We start from the raw sequence: 18953 nt of genomic DNA, 5'->3' as shown, positions 1-18953 counted from the left end.
AAAAAAAAAAAAAATCTTTTTGTATTTTGATGCACAATTTATTACCCAACTCAAAACTAAGTTAAAGGTAGGTTTTGGTTAATTGTTATTCAGCTTGGCTTATAAAAAAATGTTAATGTTCGTTTTCAACCTTACTTCCTCCACAATTTAAAAAACATTTTACAGTATTAAGTAACGTAAAAAAGCATCTGCCAAGTAAAATATTTTGTTCCCCAGATATCTTATTTGTCTGAAGATGTTCCATTTTCAAGTTGGAAAAGAAAACAAAAAATTCCAAAGCACTACTTCAACTGTAAGAAAAATTGTTTTTCATAAAGATGGTTTTCCTATTTATACCTGTTTAACTCTCAAGACGTTTCACCACGATTATCCAAAACTGGAAAGGAACAGTATCAGGAAACTGCCACCTACTATAAGTGATGAGATCTGTCGTTCATCAGGCAATTAAAACTACTTCTTATAATAATGCTGACTTCTTGATAAGACATGCTTATTGATGTACTTGAACAATACAGAGAGGAAAATTAGTGCCATAACGAAGGCCACATTTCAATCTCTACTTCCTGGGTTGTTGAAAATTAAATGTCTGTAATCAACAGGAAGGGGAAAATAAATCCCACTATTTCTCAATTTTTAAATCTCAAGCATGGTTTCCTGGCTAATACTTTTTCTAAATGTCCCCTCTTAGGATAACTAACTTTCTCATACACCAAGTAATAATTTTTTTCTGATTTAAAAGCTTGATGAACACTGGCAGGAAAGAAAGAAACACTGTTTACTACCAACTACTGCAAAATGACACGAGGTCAGAACTAGAGTCATTCCAGATTGATGAATAAATGAAAGGCACACAAATACCTAAAGAGTTACAGCGTTCGATCTGATTGGAAACTGGCTGCAGGGACGCAAACCTAGAGTCTGGCCGGCAGCTCTTCAGTTTAACAAACAGCGCCTTCTTCAGGGCACAGGTGAAATACCGAGTACCCCTAAAGGTTCCATCTGTACAGCCTGCACACTCGTCTTCCTGAAAAAGAAAGAAAAAAAAAAAAAGCTTAAACATGCATTATTCTCCATCTTGCAAAGATGGTATACAAAGAACTAAGACTTGTTTCAAGTTTACCCTTTCTTAGAATTCTGCTGTCACACCTGTACTGAGAACTCCATCAGGAAAAAGGGACTGACTAATCAGTGTTTCAGCCCACAGCTTACGATCTGAGAAATTAATGCCTTATTCCAGCATAAAATCCTCAATGTATTTCCCTTCAGAATACATGTTAAACCTTCCCTGGTTAACTGACTTCCCTGCATCATTTCCAAAAGCATTAAAACTAGCGGGGACAGGAGGCCAGAAGGGGCTGTTTATTTTAACAACCCAATGAGAAAAATAGCATTCACTGGCCTGTAAACCAACAAATAAAAAAGCAAGAAATATATTTAAATAAAAGCTAAATGTACTCAAATTCTCTTTCTGATTATGAAATGTCAAACAATTATGCTTTCTAATCTCCAAAATCTTTCCCTCTACCAAAGATCTCAAAAGGTCACTAAAAATGGTGATTAATCTTAAAGTCAATGATAGAAATATTAGAACTGATTGCAGGAGGGAGGCTAAGAAAAAAAAAAAAGAAAAACTGATAACAGTTTGCTTTCCTTACTGCATTCTGTTTAATATAATGAGCCTAAACATATTAGCCTAAAAATCTACTTTCATTCCTTGAACACAGATCAACTAACATTAAGAATAAGTGGATCAGATGCTTAATGGGTGGCAAAGGATGTCAGGCAGCGTGGTAATAAAATTTTTCTCTAGTGATGGCTTTGTGGATAAATAAAATATTTCACCAAAAAGCAAAGAATACGGAAAGATCTGTACAAAACCCCAGACAGAAAAGAAATGCAATTTTTAGGTGAAATTAAATTACCAGTTCCAGTCCAGCGAGTACTTCATTGAGTCCTGGCGGCTGACCAATCCAACGGATTACCCCATAGAAAGGAGGATTCTCTTTAACCTCGGCCAGCGAGCCCACTTCCAGGCCATGTGAGTTACCAGAAGATACGGCCAAGGGTGGACTCTCCTGCACAGGTGCATTGTTTAGCTCTCCCATCACAGACTGAACTGACAGAGAGAGCGGACTGTGGCTAATATTTCCATTGGTGTTGGGCATCTTTGTCAGACTAAATGGTAAAGAATGAAATCTGTTCTCGCTGGATAGTGAGTTCATGGAAGGAGGTTGCAGTGGTGGTGAAGCGTGTCCAAAGTCTGGAGAGATCTCCGTAAGCGATTTTGCAGGGTCTTCAGCAACTATAAGAAATTATTCTTAATTAGAGAAATTTATTCAAGAATATTAAATATGCCATACATCTCTAAAGATTAATATATACGTAAGTCCAACTGCCCACCTGACCTCTTCTAGTATGATTCTCCTAAGCATCACAAACTTACTACCTCCAAGTCAGTGTTCTTGATTCACATCCCCACCTCCAAATTTTTCTTCTTCAGTAAATGGCACCCAATTATTCAAACCAATAAAATATGTTATTGATTGGAATTGCATAGGTTATATTCCTTGTCCAAAATACAATTAAGTTACAAAAACCAATACAAAAAAGAGAGCAAAAAATTTAAGAAAGATGCTTCTAAATAACAAATGAATCAAAGAAGAAATGATAATGTAAATTTTTAAAATAAAGAAAAAAACACTTGAACACAACTAAAGTAATACTTATAAAAGAAATGTATAGACTTAATAGTTCATTTTAGAAAAAAAGGAAAGGTAATTAATAAACTCAGCATACAACTTAGCAAGTTAGAAAAACAACAGAATAACCTCCCCAAAAGTAGTCAAGAGGAAAGAACACAAAAACAGAAATTAATGAAAGAGAAAACAAACATCCAATAAAAAGAACCAAAGCCAAAAGCTGTTTCATTAAAACAACTAATACAGTTGCCAGGCAGGTACTGCAAATCAGTGTGGAAAGAACAAACTTCTTAATAAATGGCGCTGAGATAATCAACTATCCATATTTTTAAAAAATTAAATTGGACTCCTCTGTCACACTCTACACAAAAACAATTTCCAGATGTCTTAAAGAAAAATGTCAAAGGCAAACCTACAAATTTTGCAAGAGAATATAGAAGAATGTTCTTTATGACTTTAGGGTAGAGAGAAATATCTTAAACATGAGTATACAAACCAAAAAGGAAAAGACTGACAAATATGACCACATTAAAATTAAGAGATACTTGTCCATTAAAAGGCATCATAGCAAGAGTAGAAATATGAGCCACAAACAAGGAGAAAATACCTGTAATCCTTATTTCTGACAAAGGATTAGAATTTGAAAAAGGTCTATAAATCAATCTGTTTAAAAGACCAGAAAAAAATAGAAAAAAAAAATGGGCAAAAGACTTGAAAAGGGAGCTCACAGAAAAAGAAACCTAAATCACCAACAAATCAATGAAAAGGTTCTTGCCCTCACTAGTAAATACATAAAAGAAAGTCAAAATCAACATGAGAGAGCATTTCAAAAGGTAAAGGTCTCAGAACATTAACTGCTGGTGAGGATGAGGAGTCAATGATACCCTTACACAAAGCCGATGGGAGTGTGAAGTGGTATTAACTATTCCAGGAAACAGTTTGGCATTATTTAGTAAAGGAAAGATGTGCATATCCCATGTACATCTAGTAATTCCACTCCTAGGTACATACCCTAGGCATGGGTAAGAATGTTAATAGCAGAGCTGTTAATAATAGCAAGAAAATAAAACCAATTCAAATGTCCATCAGTGGTCGAATGGATAGTTACATTGTGGTATATTTAAATACCAAATTTCACAGAAATGGAATGGAACGCAATGCTATACAGCAACGAAAACAAATAAATCATCACATACTACAACTTGGATGAATCTAGAAACATAATGTTGAGGGAGGAAATTACACAATATACATGCAGTCTGATTCCTTGTATATAAAGCTCAAAACCATGCAGAACTAACAGTATGCTGTTTAGATGGACAAACTCATAAGCGATAATGAAAACCAAGAGAGTGATAAACACTAAATTAAAGATGATGGTAGCTCAGAGGAGAGTGGAAAGAACACCACCAGGAAGAAGCGCTGAGGGGATTTCAAAGGGAATGATAATGTTCTTTGCCTTAAAGTGAGTAGTGACTCCATAGGTGCTCACTGTACTTTATACCTTATCCATTTAAGATTCTTTACTGATGATATTTCATCTAAAAATTGTTTTTATTATTTTCTTTCCCAAACCCTCAACCCCCCCAAGCCCAACACTCAGTTCCATAGAGCAAGATCTGTTGTTTCTACTTCCAAAATATACCTCAAATTTGTCCACCCCCCTTACCCTCTACCATCATCTCCCCAGTCAAAGCCACCATCATCTTTCACCCTGCAACCAGTCTCTTACCTGGACTCTCTGTCCCTCTTCTCGCCCCCCTCCAATCTAATTACCATACCACAACTAGTGAGATCTTTTTAAAGTTTAAAGATCTTACGTGATCTTGTATCATTCCCTTGTTTAAAACCGTCAATGGCTTTCCAGTACCTTACAATAAATACTAAATTTCTTACCAACGCTTACTAGGTCCTAAATGATCTGGCTCCTACCTACCCCTCCAAACTCATTTCATACACCTCTTTTCCTTGCTTACTCTGCTGCAGCCACTCTGGCCTACTTCCTGTTCCCCAAATATAATTTCTCACCTCAGGACCTCTGCCTTTACTATTTCCTCTGTGTAGAATGCTCTTCTCAAGCTCTCTTTCTGGAAGTTTCATTCACATCATCCAGATCTCAACATAAATATCATTTCCTCAAAGACTCTTTTCCAAACCACCTCTGGAGCCAGCTTCCCACCAGCTGCTATCACCTTGTTCATTTCCTTCATTGCACATGTCACAGTTACCTTGTCTGTCTATACATTTATTGTCTATCATACCAACTAGAATATAAGCTCCCTACAACGAGGAACTTTGTTAGTCTTTTCCATGGTTGGATCCATAACACTTGGTATAGCCACTAACACAAGAAAATACTCAATATTTGTAATTTAAAAAATTGAATAAATGAACCAAATGTTATAAAGAATAGCCTTTAAAATGTGTAAGTAAAACAACTACAGATATGATGTTCTTTTACAAGTAAATTGCTTCTATTTTCTAATTTAAGGATGCAGGCCTATTCCATACAAATTTCATTACTTCATATGTCTTTTTGGACCAGTTAGAAGGTCACTATATTAATCCAGACAGCAAAAAACAAAGGAAAGGATCTGAACTAAGGCAGTGGTTTCAGAAATGAAGAGAGGGGAAGGATTCTAGTGATATTAAAGAGGAGGAAATCCCTAGGACTTGGTGACATCTGGATGTGACTAATGCGAGAGAGAGAGGAGGTCCAGGATGAAGCAGAAACTTACATTTTAGGCAACTGGACTCATGTCTCCATCTCCTCGCTCCGTAAAAACATAACTCACAAGGCCATCAGCGACTGCCACTGGCTAAATCCAATGGGGTTTTGTGTGGTCTTTATCTTATTTGCCCTCTCAGAAGCATTCGACACTGGTGTCTATTAGCTCCTTGGCTTGTTGGCCCAATAACCTCTTGTTTTGCCCACATCCTCTGGTTACCTTTTCTCTGTCTCCTTTGAAGACTTCTCCTCCTCCCAGCCATCATGCTCCTCAAGGCTCAGACTTCAGCCACAACCTCCATCCCTACTTTCTCCATAGGTGATACTACTCACAGGATTTTAATCACCACATACGTGAAGGCAAACTACAAATTTATTTCTCCAGCTCTTAACATCTCTTTTAAGCTCCAGATCTGCATATGCAACTGCCCGCTTGACAAATCAACTCTGGGAAGTTTAAAAGGCTCCTCAAACTCAACATATTCAAAGCAAATCCATCACTTTCCTCCACAATCACCTAATCCATCACCTTCCTCCATCACCACCTAAGTATGCAGGCCAGAAAACTAGGAGTCATCACTCACATCTCTTTCTTCCTTGCCTCTCACTTTCAATCTATCTGTGAATCCTGTCAATTCACTTCTGATATCTCATAGCCATCCACCTCTCCCCATCCCTTCCCCAACAAGTCTAGCCCCAGCAACTATAATCTACGGCTGAGCCTATCAGCAGCCTTCAACGGTGTCCTTGCATTCACACAGCCCCTGCTTCAGTCCACTGTCCACCCTGCAGCCACAATCATCTTTTCAAAAGGCAAACCCTGCAAACCCCTTGCTGAAAATCCTTCAGTGGCTTGCCATTTCCTTTTAATAGGATACACCAGGCTCCACGTGCCCTGGCCTTGTTTGCCATTCCATTCTCATCTCATAAAATGTTCTATCTCTCTGTTCTGGCTACTCTGGTTCTCTTTAGTCCTTGGCAAACACCAGCTCCATTTTACCACAAGGCCTTTACATATGCTGTTCTTTCTGCCTAAAACACTCTTCTGCCCCATTTCAATTTGTTATCTATCACTCCCCTGGTAAATCTAAGCTCATGTCACTTCCTCCTAGAAGTATCCCTGAGCCCCTCAAGTAAAAGCATCCCTTAAAATACTCTCACAGCATCATATGCCTTCATTATGCCCATCAAGACTGCAATTCTTCATTTGTTTCTGGCACACAGTAAGCACTCGATATATACTTGTTGAACAGATGAACAAAAGAAAAAGAATAAACCAGAAGAAAGTGATGTCCCAGAACCAAGGGAAGGTAGAGTTTTGTAAAAGTGGTATCAAAAAAAAGGATATCAAGATAGTAAGGTCTTTAAATGATTCAACTGATTCTAGAGATCTTCTACCTTAAACAGATCAATGAAGTGCAGAGAACAAGCTGCTAACACATTTTCTAAATATTATATTAAACTTAACAGCAGTGTAGCTCAAATTGTGTATAATATTTTAATTCAGCAATATTAGTAAAGAATGGTCTGCTCATTCTGTTTCCAAAAACTATCTATATTGGTGAAAAAGCCATTTTTTCTCTAGTGAGTTAAAAGGAGAGAAACATTATAAAGAACACTAAAATTATAGATTACCTTCATCAATATACCATGAATTTTTTGATTTGGATTGTGGTTGTGAGTCAACAGAAGACCCATTTAAGGTATAAAATAATTCAGATCTGTTTCTATTTCCAGGGTCTGAGGTAGATCCTATGGAACAAGAAAAGTTCCTTTTAAAAATAAAGTCAATATGATGTGAAAGTTTTTCCGTAAGAGAAAATAATATGTATATGGTGTTAACAATTATTTACACAACCAACAGATGTATACAAACACAATATATTTTATTAGTGCCTTCAGCTTTTAAAATTTTGGTAACCATTTTTGCAGTGTCAAAAAGATTCTTCAGCCCAAGAAACAATATAAGAGGAGAACAGGAGTTAAGTTAAAAGAAAAGCCTGCTTTTTTTTTTTTTTTTTTAAACAAACTGCTTTAAAAAATCATTTCACATACTATGGCTTATTTCCAAATGTCAAAATCACCATTCCCCAATTTCATTTAACGAAGCTCTTGGTTCACAAACTTAACATATTATTTTAAAACGGTTGCCCTCAAAAGAAGGCAGTCTTCGAATGTATATAAATAGATGCATAAATTAAGTTTAAAAGATTTAAGGTTTAAACATTTTGGAATTGTTAGTCAACAAATCCCTTGCTGAATTTCTTCATGTCTCTGAAAAAGTGAAGCAGTATTATTTCTTATACATTAGATTTATTAAATGTAAGAAAATTTAGTGTAGCTATTGCCACAGACACATCAAGACATTCCCCTGCCTCATTACTAAAAGGACATGCTATCGTTGAGAGCAGTGGGGTCTCAAGAACCTACAACAAAATCTGATTTCTTTTTCAATTTAAAGCAGATAACTTTACACTTCATACCTATAACTAAGATCTGCTACAACATAAGTAGTACACATATCTTAAGAAAATCTTTAGGCTATTCATATTTAAGTGAGAGTAGCAAATCGGTGCTAACCTATCTAGATCCATAGGTTAACATAAAAAATACTATCTATCACTTACATATTCTATTTAATTCTACATCTCCCAGGGTCCAATGTCACATAAAATATTTCTTAAAGTACAATTTCCTTTTAAATAAGCTTGAAAACGTTTTCTTCACTAGATAATTGAGGAAAAAATATTCTTTTCTTAACCTACATCTGAGTTGAAAATTCTTGCAGGTTTTTAAATTAGCTGTTTAGCTTGTATAACTACCACCCTATACATCTATGAAATATGTGGAAGCTAACCAAAAAACAACTAAAAACTCCACATGTATTGTAAGGGAGTCTCTGGAAGAAAGACAAAAATTTTTGCTTAGTGGTTTGGAATTTAATTTGTGCCACCTCTGTTGGCAAAATCCACATAATCTCTAGTATATTTTATCCTACAAACATTATCCATAAATGATTATTTTGTAGTGTGACTCTAAACTATATATACAAATGTTACAAGTAGGGAATTCCAAAAACCAGCGTATATGGACCAGAAAAAGACACAGGTCCCCACAGGAAACTTTTCAACATTTAGAAAAGGTTGCGAACCCTTGGCTTAAGCAACACCATCTATAAACATTTTTTAGTAAAATACTAAAAATGTTTGCAAGAAGAAAGTCTACATATACATTAAGGAGTAATACCTTTTAACCTTTTTTCAATGCTATGGCAAATAAAAAATCATGTAAATAACTAAAAACTGTATTCTATTAATCCATACCTGTAGCCTTTGGTTTATTATGACTGGATGAACCTTTGTCCCCAACACCTCTTGACATAAAGGCTAGTTTGGGAGGCCTCCTTTCCTGTGTAACGCTATCTGAAACAGTAAACATGTTTTTTTAAAGATAAAAGCAAATTCTTATAGAAGAGAAACAACTGAGCAAATAATGACAATAACAACAACAATCCCTTTCCAATGAAAAAACAGAATTTTCAGAGTAGTTTTACAAATTTGTCAAGGCCATAAAAAGTACTGAAAAAGATCATACCAAAAAAAATCATTGCTGTATTTCAAAACATAATTTCTACAAGATAATACACCCCAAGTACAATTCAGCTATGTGCTTTAACTTCTTGAAAATTTAACCACTTTTAATCAATTTTATTTGATATGTTGAAACACCACCAAGAAAACCTTACTCAGTTTTTTGCAGGATTTCCCAAATCAGTATCCCCAGAACACCCCTGTGTGTTATGAAGTGTCCCACTCTCAAATATCTCTAGAAGATGCTGAGATAAACAGACTTCTTTACTGCATAACCCCAGAACCTTTAATATGCTAATATGCATTGTGAATCTCTCAAAAAGGGATATAATAAACTTATTTGATAATGTTTTTTGTGCCACTCTATTTAGCATCTCAGATTAATATATTTCATGGGACACAGATTGGAAAAAGTCTGGTTAGGTATATGTATCAGTTTTAAAAAATATATATATATGTTAAGAATAACACAAACACATATACATATAAGAGAAAAAACACAGAGAAATACATGAATGAAATGTGAATGTATTGAAATGAAATGAATAATGCAGAAAGCCAGAGATAAATGGCAACAATATTTCTGAAGAAAACACTTAAACTTTTTTGAAAAATTGGTGCAGTAATTTTGTTTTTGATACAAAGACTACCTTAAACCTTAAAGGCCAGTGATTTTCATAAGATATTCACAAAAACTGATCAAGCAAATGTAGAAAAGTCAGTCTGGAAAGTTTTCCCCTGGAAAGTTCAACATATCCGTGGAGTCCAACATGACACTTAAGAGTCCTACCTGATAAAGCTATGTATCAGCAAAAACAATATCACCCACAGTGGATTTTTGAGAACAGAAAGAGAAAAAGAGGGAAAGTTTTACATTTTAAACACAAGGGCTATTTTTTTAAGAAAAAGGAAATAATATTGAATTAATTATATATAAATGATGCTTGGTAACTTTTTTCCACAGTTGGAGGGGGAGAAGAATGCATTATTGAACAATATCTTAACTGTCTCATAATGTGATCAAATGGAATATTATTTTAATTCAAAAATTATACTGAATAACCATGTGTTTAACCAAGTGATACAGTAAATGAAAGGCTATTTACCAATATTTTTATGATGTTACCATTCCAATATCTCTAAATACCACATGTGACAGCTACTGTGAAAGTAAAACTTCTTAGTCACTGGCAAAAATTTCCAAATTACAGCATACAAATTGACTAAAGAAAACTAACTCTCACTATTAACTGTAATTAATTGCATGTAAGTACATTTCAAATTGAAAAGATATTCACATGTATACCATAATCTATATACATTATACAGTTAGTGGTGATTATAATAAAGGCAGAAAATGGTCTTAACTAAGGCCGCCTGGCAGTACCAAAAGGCCAAATGGATGAGCCGGTGGTGACAACTCTGATGGTGATGCTAGGGGAGAGCTCCAAGGGTTAGGAATATGCAGGGCACTGGCGTTGGAAATGGTGGTTATCTTCTGCCAAAGACTTTGTCATGGGGGAGGTAGGGGCTCAAATATCAACTTTGAGGAATAGGACAGTCCTGCAGCATTCTATGCAGATAAAGGGTCACATGCTAAATCTAACTTGCCCTCCAGCAGTTACATACCAACTAATTCTTTCCTTATCACAACTGTATTCATGATCCAAAATCAAAGCCTTCCATCTTAAATGAATTTTAAGAGATTACCATCTCAGGAAAAGGCAAGTATGAGAAAGTAAACAAAGTAAGGAATAAATTTGGCAGGCAATTTTGTGAGATTAAAACAATCCTGATTAAAAGATATTAAAAGAGATAGCAAGACATGTCCACCAAACGGCTAGTATAAAATGTTCATAGCAGCCTTATTTGTAATAACCAAAAGCTGGAACAATGCATTCTACAGGAGAATGGATAAACAAACTGTGATCTGTTCATGCAATGGAATATTACATAGCAATAAAAAAGGATAAACAACTGATATACAAAACACCATGGACACTGTGTTGAGAAAAGAAATGAAGCCAAAAGTACCCATTATATATACACAGCAGGAGTGCATTCAAAATAAAATTAGAAGCCTGCCCATCACTCTTAGTGATTTAATCAGAAAAAGAAAAATCCCTGGAAGAAACTTGGGTTGGAAATCATAACAATAAACCAGTGAACAATAACAAACCACAAGAAATGTCTGTGGATTTGAATGAACCACTAAATTGAGAAAATTGCTTAACTGATGTACTGCTTAACATCATCAGCCACAAGAGCATAATTCAAACCCAAATGAGAATTTAATATCCACGGAGAAATCTACTGAAGAAAATGTAAGTTTACTTGGGTAGAATGAAGAATTATAAAACCCAATACCAAACATACTATACACAACAACACAGCAAAAACCTCCTAACAGTGAGACTGCTGATCAAAGTAAATACTTTCCTTATAGACAATTTTATATGAAAAATTGTTCAAGAAATCCTGGAAGGTCCATAGAGATAACATCAGGGTTGCATACTGTGATCTAGTGCTTCAAAATAACCTTTTGGGCTCTAATTGTCTCATATGAGAGGAGTCCTGCCTATACAGACAACATTCAGGGTGATTCAGACTGACAATCTCTACAGAAGGCCACTTGGCATTATCTATCAAAATGTAAAGTACACATACCCTTTGACCCAGCAAGTCCACTTCCAGGAAGTTATCTTTTCTTTAAGATCTTATAAATATTTTAATGTAAATATGAGTATAATATATCCCATTTAAATACTCAGAAAAGTATACTGATGGCACACAAGAAAAATCTACAGATGACATGATATTGAGAGAGACAAAACATGAAAGGGCAGAATGAGTATCCAAAATGATCTGAAAATGGAAGACTGGATAGCTCTAATGACATGAAGTTAAACAGGGACAAATGTAAAGTCCTGCCATGTGTCCCCCAAATCAACCATACAAATATAGATCAGAAGCAGAAGTACATGTGAACAAAATTGGGGATTTAAGTCAAGCGTAAGTTCAGGAATCATTAATTCACTAGTTTATAAGTGCATTCATTTAGTCAAGAAATACTACCAACTCCATGCAAGGAAGGCATTACCGTGTCTCTGGGAATATAATTCAAACTGTGACAGGGCAGTCCCAAAATCTTTTCTTCCAAAGTCCTGTTCTATTGCAATAATTAGTCTACATACAGACTACGGTATTCTGTTCCCCTCTAGGTGTCCAAGTGTGAAGGTGTCTTTAACAAACCAGGTCTTATTCAGAATATCTGGAAGGCATGCCATATGAGAAATGGCTAAAATGACTCAAACTATTTAGGCTGGAGAACAGAAGATGTAGGTGTCAAGGACACTCATCTTTGAATATCTGAGGGTTGCTACAAGGAAGAGGGGCTGGATTTGTCCTAACTTCATCCCCAGTTAGAACTAGAATCAATGAGGGAAGTTATAGGAAGGTAGAGGTAAGCACGTATCCAAGGAGAGACTTTTTCACAATCAGATCTTTCTAAAATGAAATACTCTAATTTTCTTCAGGACCAAGTGACTCTTCTATCAAATGAACACATAAGTAATCTTTTAGCTATACTGGATACATGCAAACTGGAACATACATATGACATTACTCACTGAAGCATTGTTTATAATAGCAAAAGACTGAAAACAGCCTTAATGCCCATCAGTAGGGGACTGGTTTCAAAATACTGATACATTTTGGGGCTTCCCTGGTGGCGCAGAGGTTGAGAATCTGCCTGCTAATTCAGGGGACACGGGTTCGAGCCCTGGTCTGGGAGGATCCCACATGCCGCGGAGCAACTAGGCCCGTGAGCCACAACTACTGAGCCTGCGCGTCTGGAGCCTGTGCTCCGCAACAAGAGAGGCCGCGACAGTGAGAGGCCCACGCACCGTGATGAGGAGTGGCCCCTGCTTGCCACAACTAGAGAAAGCCCTCGCACAGAAACGAAGACCCAAGACAGCAAAAATAAATTAATAAACTCCTACCCCCAACATCTAAAAAAAAAATGATACATTTATAAAATGAAATAAAATGCAATAATTTAAGCAAAAGATTAAGTGTGCAATATATGTACTAATATAAAATGATCCCTATGATCGATCTACTGTTAGCTTTTTTTAAAAAGGTGCAACTTACTCTTCTGGGAAGATAAGTTGGTGTACTTTTTCCTATTCCTCCTGATAAGTACAGCTAAAAACTCTGGATGTAACATATAAAACAAAACTGAGAAGCCTCTGCAAGGCAAAGAGGGGAAGGCAGATAAGCTAGGGAGCACGGGACCTAAGGAGTGACACGAGATTTCCCTGGGTTTTCTTATTGCCTTATATATCCTAGACTTAGAGCTGAAGAAGGCAGCAACCTGGAAATGCCAATGGGGAGAGACAAAAGAAACTCCCAACAAAGGTATCCTCTCATTAGTCAAAGAATGAGAAAAGACAAACCCTAGTTAGACAGAAACTTTTAGACAATAATCACTCTATTGCAACCAAACACAGCGGCCACACCCACTCCAACAAAGGCCAAGCGGGGAATCTGGACTTCTGCCTCCACCTGACCATAATGAGGTGACACACACCCCTTGACGCGGCAAAAACAAAGTTTAAACATGATCTAGAATCTCAGAATATAATACCCAACTGTCCAAGTTTCAAATAAAAATCACTCATTATACCAAGAGCCAGGAAGATGCCAAAAAGAATTTAAAAAGACAGTCAATAAATGCCAACACTGAGATGACAGAGATGTTAGAATCATCTGACAAAGATCTGTAAAGCAATCATGGTAAAAATGCTTCAATAAGCAATTACAAACACACTTAGGAAAAAATGAAAAATAGAAAACTTTTTACATCAAAGATAAAGGAATATTAGCATACCACTAAACAAAGTCATCAAACCACAGAGGAAGAGAGCAAGAGAAGAAGGGAACAGAGAGGAAATACAAAAACAGCCAGAAACACTGGACTCCATAAAAATCAAAATCTTTTGCTTTGTGAAAGACTCTGTTAAGAGGATGAAGAGATAAGCTACAGACTGGGAAAAAACTATTTGCAAAGGACTAGCGTCTAGGATATATAAAGAATTCTCAAAATTCAACAGTAAAAAAGCAAATAATCCAATGAAAACATGGGCAAAAGAGATGAAAACAAAATTCTCTAAAGAAGATACATAAATGGCAATCAGTACATGAAAACAGATATTCAACATCATGAGCTATCAGGGAAATTCAATGAAAACCATAGTGAGATATGACTACACACATCTCAGAATGGCTCAAATAAAAAATAGTGACAATACCAAATGGTGGTGAGGATGTGGAAAAACTGGATCACTCACAGATTGTTGATGGTAATGCAGAATGGTACAGCCACTCTGGGAAAGTGTGGCAGTTTCTTAAAAAGCATGCAAATACCACATGACCAGAAGTTGCACACCTGGATATTTATACCAGAGAAATGAAGACTTACGTTCACTTGTGTTCACTCTACACAAAGGTTTATAAGCATTAGTTATAACAGCTAAAAACTGGAAACAAATCAGATGTCCTTCAATGGGTAAACTGTTAAACAAATAGTGGGACAGCCATAACATGGACTGTAACTCATCAATAAAAAGGAACAGACCAGTGACACACACAGCATGGATGAATCCCTAGAGGATTATGCTGAGTGAAAAAAGCCAAGCTCAAAAGGATTCTTGAAATGACAGAACTGTAGAAATGAAGAACAAATTAGTGGATGCCAGGGTTAAGGAGAGGCTGGGGACAAGACGGGCAGTGTGACAATAAAAAGGCCACATGAAGTATCCTTGTGGTAATGGGAATGTTCTGTATATTGACCATATCAATGTCAACACCCTGGCTGTGATCTTACACTGTAGTTGTATAAGATGTTCCTTTGGGGAAAACTGTGTAAGGGGTACACAAGATCTCTCTGTATTATTTCTTACAAATGCATGCAAATATATAATAATCTCAAATATTTTTAAATCATATATCTGACAAAGGGCTTATATTCAGATTTATAAGAATTCTCAAAACCCAATAATAAAAATAAATTAACAAGAAATTGGCCAAAGATCTGCACGGATACTCCACAAGGAAGATATACAGATGACAAATAAGCACATAAAAAGATGTTCAACATCACTGGCCATCAGGAAAATGAAAATTAAAGCTACAACTGGATGCCACTATATAGCTATTAGAATAGCTAAAATTTATAAGACTGACCATACCAAGCGCTGGCAAGGACATGCAAAAACTGGGATTCTCACACACTGCTGCTGGGAATGTAAAATAGTAAAACCACTTTGGAAAGACCATTTGGCAGGTTGCTGTTGTTTTGTTTTGTTTTTAAAGTTCAACAATCACCTACAATAGTACCAGCCATTCCACATCTGGGTATTTACCCAAGAGAAATGAATACCTATGTCCATACGAAGACTTATACATGAATTTTCATAGCAGCATTATTCATAATAGACACAAACTAAGTAGAAACAAGCCAAATATCCACCAACAAGTGAATGAAAAAACAAAATGGTATATCCTTATGCCTATAGGGAAAACACGCTGTCTTTCCCTTTGTTCTCATGCCCACAACAATTTTGACACTTCTGGCCACCAAATGTGTGAGGAGTTTTCCCACACTAAGCTGTGACACCAGCTGGGTGTCCTACAATTCAACTTGGTTCTGACGCTATCTACCTGGGGTTAGCGGCAAATCCCACAAGTTAAGGGCTCAGTCCCAAAAGACCGTAAGCTTTGCGGTAACCTGCAAGCTCTCAAAACCCCATACTATGGGAATGTTTATGGAGACTTCATCAGATAGGCATGCTTGATTATTAACTCAATTTCCAGCTCCTCTCCCCTCTCCAGGGGATGGGGCTGTGGCTGAAAGTTCTAATCATGGCTTGGTCTCTGTAGTGACCAGCCCTCCATCCAGGAGCCCACTAAGAATCACCTCATAAGAACAAAAGACACTTCTATCACCCAAAAAATTCCAAAGGATTTTAGGAGCTCTGTGTCAGGAACCTGGGTCAAAGACCAAACATTAGCAAGACTCAGGGGCAGACACACACATATATTATACATTTATATATATTATATATACATTATACACACATATAATATATATAATGCATATATATAATATATATTATACATATATAATATGTATTATTCATATATAATATATATATATATTACTTCTCACTACAGAATGGAATACTTCTCAGCAACAAAAGGGACACGTGGATGAGTCAACAAATAATTACGTTGAATGAAATAAATCAGACCAAAAAAAAAAAAGAATACATCCTGAGTTACTCCATTTTTATAAAATTCTAGGAAAATGTGAACAAATGTATACTGACAGAAAAAAGATCAATGGTTGCCTAGATTTTGGAGGATGGGACACGCAGATGGAAGGAAGCAAACACAAGGGGCATACCTCGGGGTGATGGACATGCTCACTATCTTGACTGCGGTAAAGGTCTCACTGGTCTACACATTCGTTAAAACATAACAAACTATATACTTAAAATATGTGCAGTTTACTGTATGTCAGTTAAAACTCACTAAAATTGTTAAGATTATAAAAAGAAGGTATAAAAAAGTGTATAAAATATGCAAACACTGAACAACAAAGAAACGAATTAATCAAGAAGGATGCAGAAGATAATTAGGTAGTTGGGGGGCAATGCTAGGAGGAAAAGGTCTCATGCACCCTTTGAAAATTCTGTGCGAACATGAATGTACTACATAATCTGAAAAACAAAATTAGTATTACATTCCTAACCCCCAAAACTAAAAAAGACAACACAGATTGGACTAAAAAAAGCAGAAATTTAGGGGAGGCACTAATTGATATGCTTCATCACAACAGGTTTAAGAACCTGAATATAATGTCAAATTAGATATGTTAGAGGTTTTTAACATTTAAAACAGTAACAAACGGGACTTCCCTGGTGGCACAGTGGTTGAGAATCTGCTCGCCAATGCAGGGGACACAGGTTCCATCTCTGGTCCAGGAAGATCCCACATGCCGCGAAGCAACTATGCCAGTGTGCCACAACTACTGAGCCTGCACCCTAGAGCCCACGCGCCACAACTACTGAAAGCCGGAGCACCCTAGAGCCTGCGCACCACAACTACTGAGCCCACACGCCACAACTACTGAAGCCCGCACTCTCTAGGGCCCGTGTGCTGCAACTACTGAAGCCCGCATGCCTGGAGTCCATACTCCACCACAAGAGAAGCCACCGCAATGAGAAGTCCAGGCACCACAATGAACAGTAGCCCCGGCTCGCCACAACTAGAGAAAGGCCGTGCACAGCAACGAAGACCCAACGCAGCCAAAAACAAATAAATTAATTAAAAAATAAAAAAAAAACAGTAATGAAGAGATGAAAAACTCTTAACAGGTTGAAGACTCCTGCATTTTTAGTCAATGGTATTCTTCAGAAGCCTACTGTAACAAGCAACTGAATAGGATGAATTCTTTCCTAATCTCATCAACTGTTCAACCACTTGCAAAAAAAATTTTTTAATGCTGTAAATAATTTTGTCCTACGAGTGAAGGTAACAGGGCAAGAAAAAAAACTAAGAAACTAAATGAGATTATGACTATTTTCTTCTTTCTCAAGAAATGGGTGTTAATGATGACATGAAATATAGATGAAGACCTATTTAAATAAATGAAATTAATTTTCGTTTAGACAACTTTGCTTTTTAAAGTCTATTTGCAGGCTTTATTTTGTTGGCAAAAAAGTATAATTGGTGTATTATGTAATAAAAGCTGGTATCATTCCTAATTATCTTCTATTCATGGTTTATGAAAATCAAGGTTTAAAAGAAAAAAAAAAAGCATTCTTTGCCTTGCCTGTCACACTGCTCTGAGAGCCAGTAACAATGACAATGATTGCCACTGATCTATAAGATCAAAGTTTGCCTGACAAGTGATTCCTAAGAGATTCATGTAACTAATTTTGATTATTTTAATCTTACATCACTACTTAAATAAAATGCAATTGTAAATGTTTTTGAAGATAAATACTACTAAAGATGAATTCTTTGTGAGGTTACATATAATTCCATCACATGAAAAATAGAAATGGTAGCTTTTTCTTTTCTTTTCTTCTTAAGTGCTATGTAGAACCCAAGATCATTTACATTTCAAACCAAATCGAGATATGGAAAAAGTATACAGAAAGAAATACAGCTCTGGAGTTGGAAAAAAGGGGGGTGGGGGCATTTCAAATCTTTATTCTATGGCAAACTGAGAAAAACACAATTAATTATACATAAGCCAACCTCATATTTCAGGTATCTTTTTCTTTCTTAAATTATAATACTGAACTAACGATTTCCCCAGCCTCCCAACTTACTTGATATAATGAATTATATTTAGTTGTAAAATGGAAAATTCAAAGAAATTCAATTAAGGTACGTAAAAAGGGTGGTTATACTAATAAGGTTTTGAGCTTTCAAAAGTGCCCTTTGGACATTTAAAACAAAAAAAAAAGGTAAGAAAGAAAGAAAAAGAAATACCCACAGAGGTATTTGATTTGGTAAGACAAGTTAAATTACATTTATCCATGTGGTTCTGGTGAGACAATATTAGCATAGAGTTGATTATTCCTGTAAGAATAAATAATGAAAGAAAATTGATTTTACAAGGGATTCCCCTTAGCTATCCAGCAAGTTAACATTATAAAATTAGCATAACTCACAGAATTTGCTTATTAGGACAGGGCTTCTCAACCTCAGCAAGGCTAACATTTCAGACCAGATCGTTTTTTGTGGAGGGCTGCTTGCTGCATTGTAGGATGTCTAGCAGCATCTCTGTCTCTATCCCCTAGATTCAAGCAGTACTCCTACCCCAGATGCGTTGATCAAAAATGTCTCCAGACATTGCAA

General features: G+C 36.1%; 1 protein-coding gene across 10 annotated transcripts in view; it reads right to left on the bottom strand.

Moving 5' to 3' along the window:
• Positions 1-18953, bottom strand: part of CYLD (CYLD lysine 63 deubiquitinase) — a 62023-nt gene that overhangs the window by 19989 nt on the left and 23081 nt on the right. For 9 of the 10 annotated variants that reach the window (XM_089903030.1, XM_022555072.3, XM_089903029.1 and 6 more), the window contains 4 exons: positions 8751-8849; positions 7063-7179; positions 1923-2302; positions 859-1024 (listed from right to left, as the gene is read on the bottom strand). In XM_089903030.1, the coding sequence (XP_089759156.1) occupies positions 859-1024; positions 1923-2302; positions 7063-7179; positions 8751-8849 (762 nt within the window). Of the gene's footprint in view, positions 1-336; positions 563-858; positions 1025-1922; positions 2303-7062; positions 7180-8750; positions 8850-18953 lie in introns of those variants that run through there. The other variant, XM_089903033.1, reaches the window with a different exon arrangement.

This window comes from Delphinapterus leucas, chromosome 20, assembly GCF_059928025.1.
Source record: "Delphinapterus leucas isolate spDelLeu-1000000601 "Yukka" chromosome 20, BTC_Dleu_Yukka2, whole genome shotgun sequence".
Taxonomy (NCBI): domain Eukaryota; kingdom Metazoa; phylum Chordata; class Mammalia; order Artiodactyla; family Monodontidae; genus Delphinapterus; species Delphinapterus leucas.
This window is presented reverse-complemented; position numbering and strand designations above follow the sequence as displayed.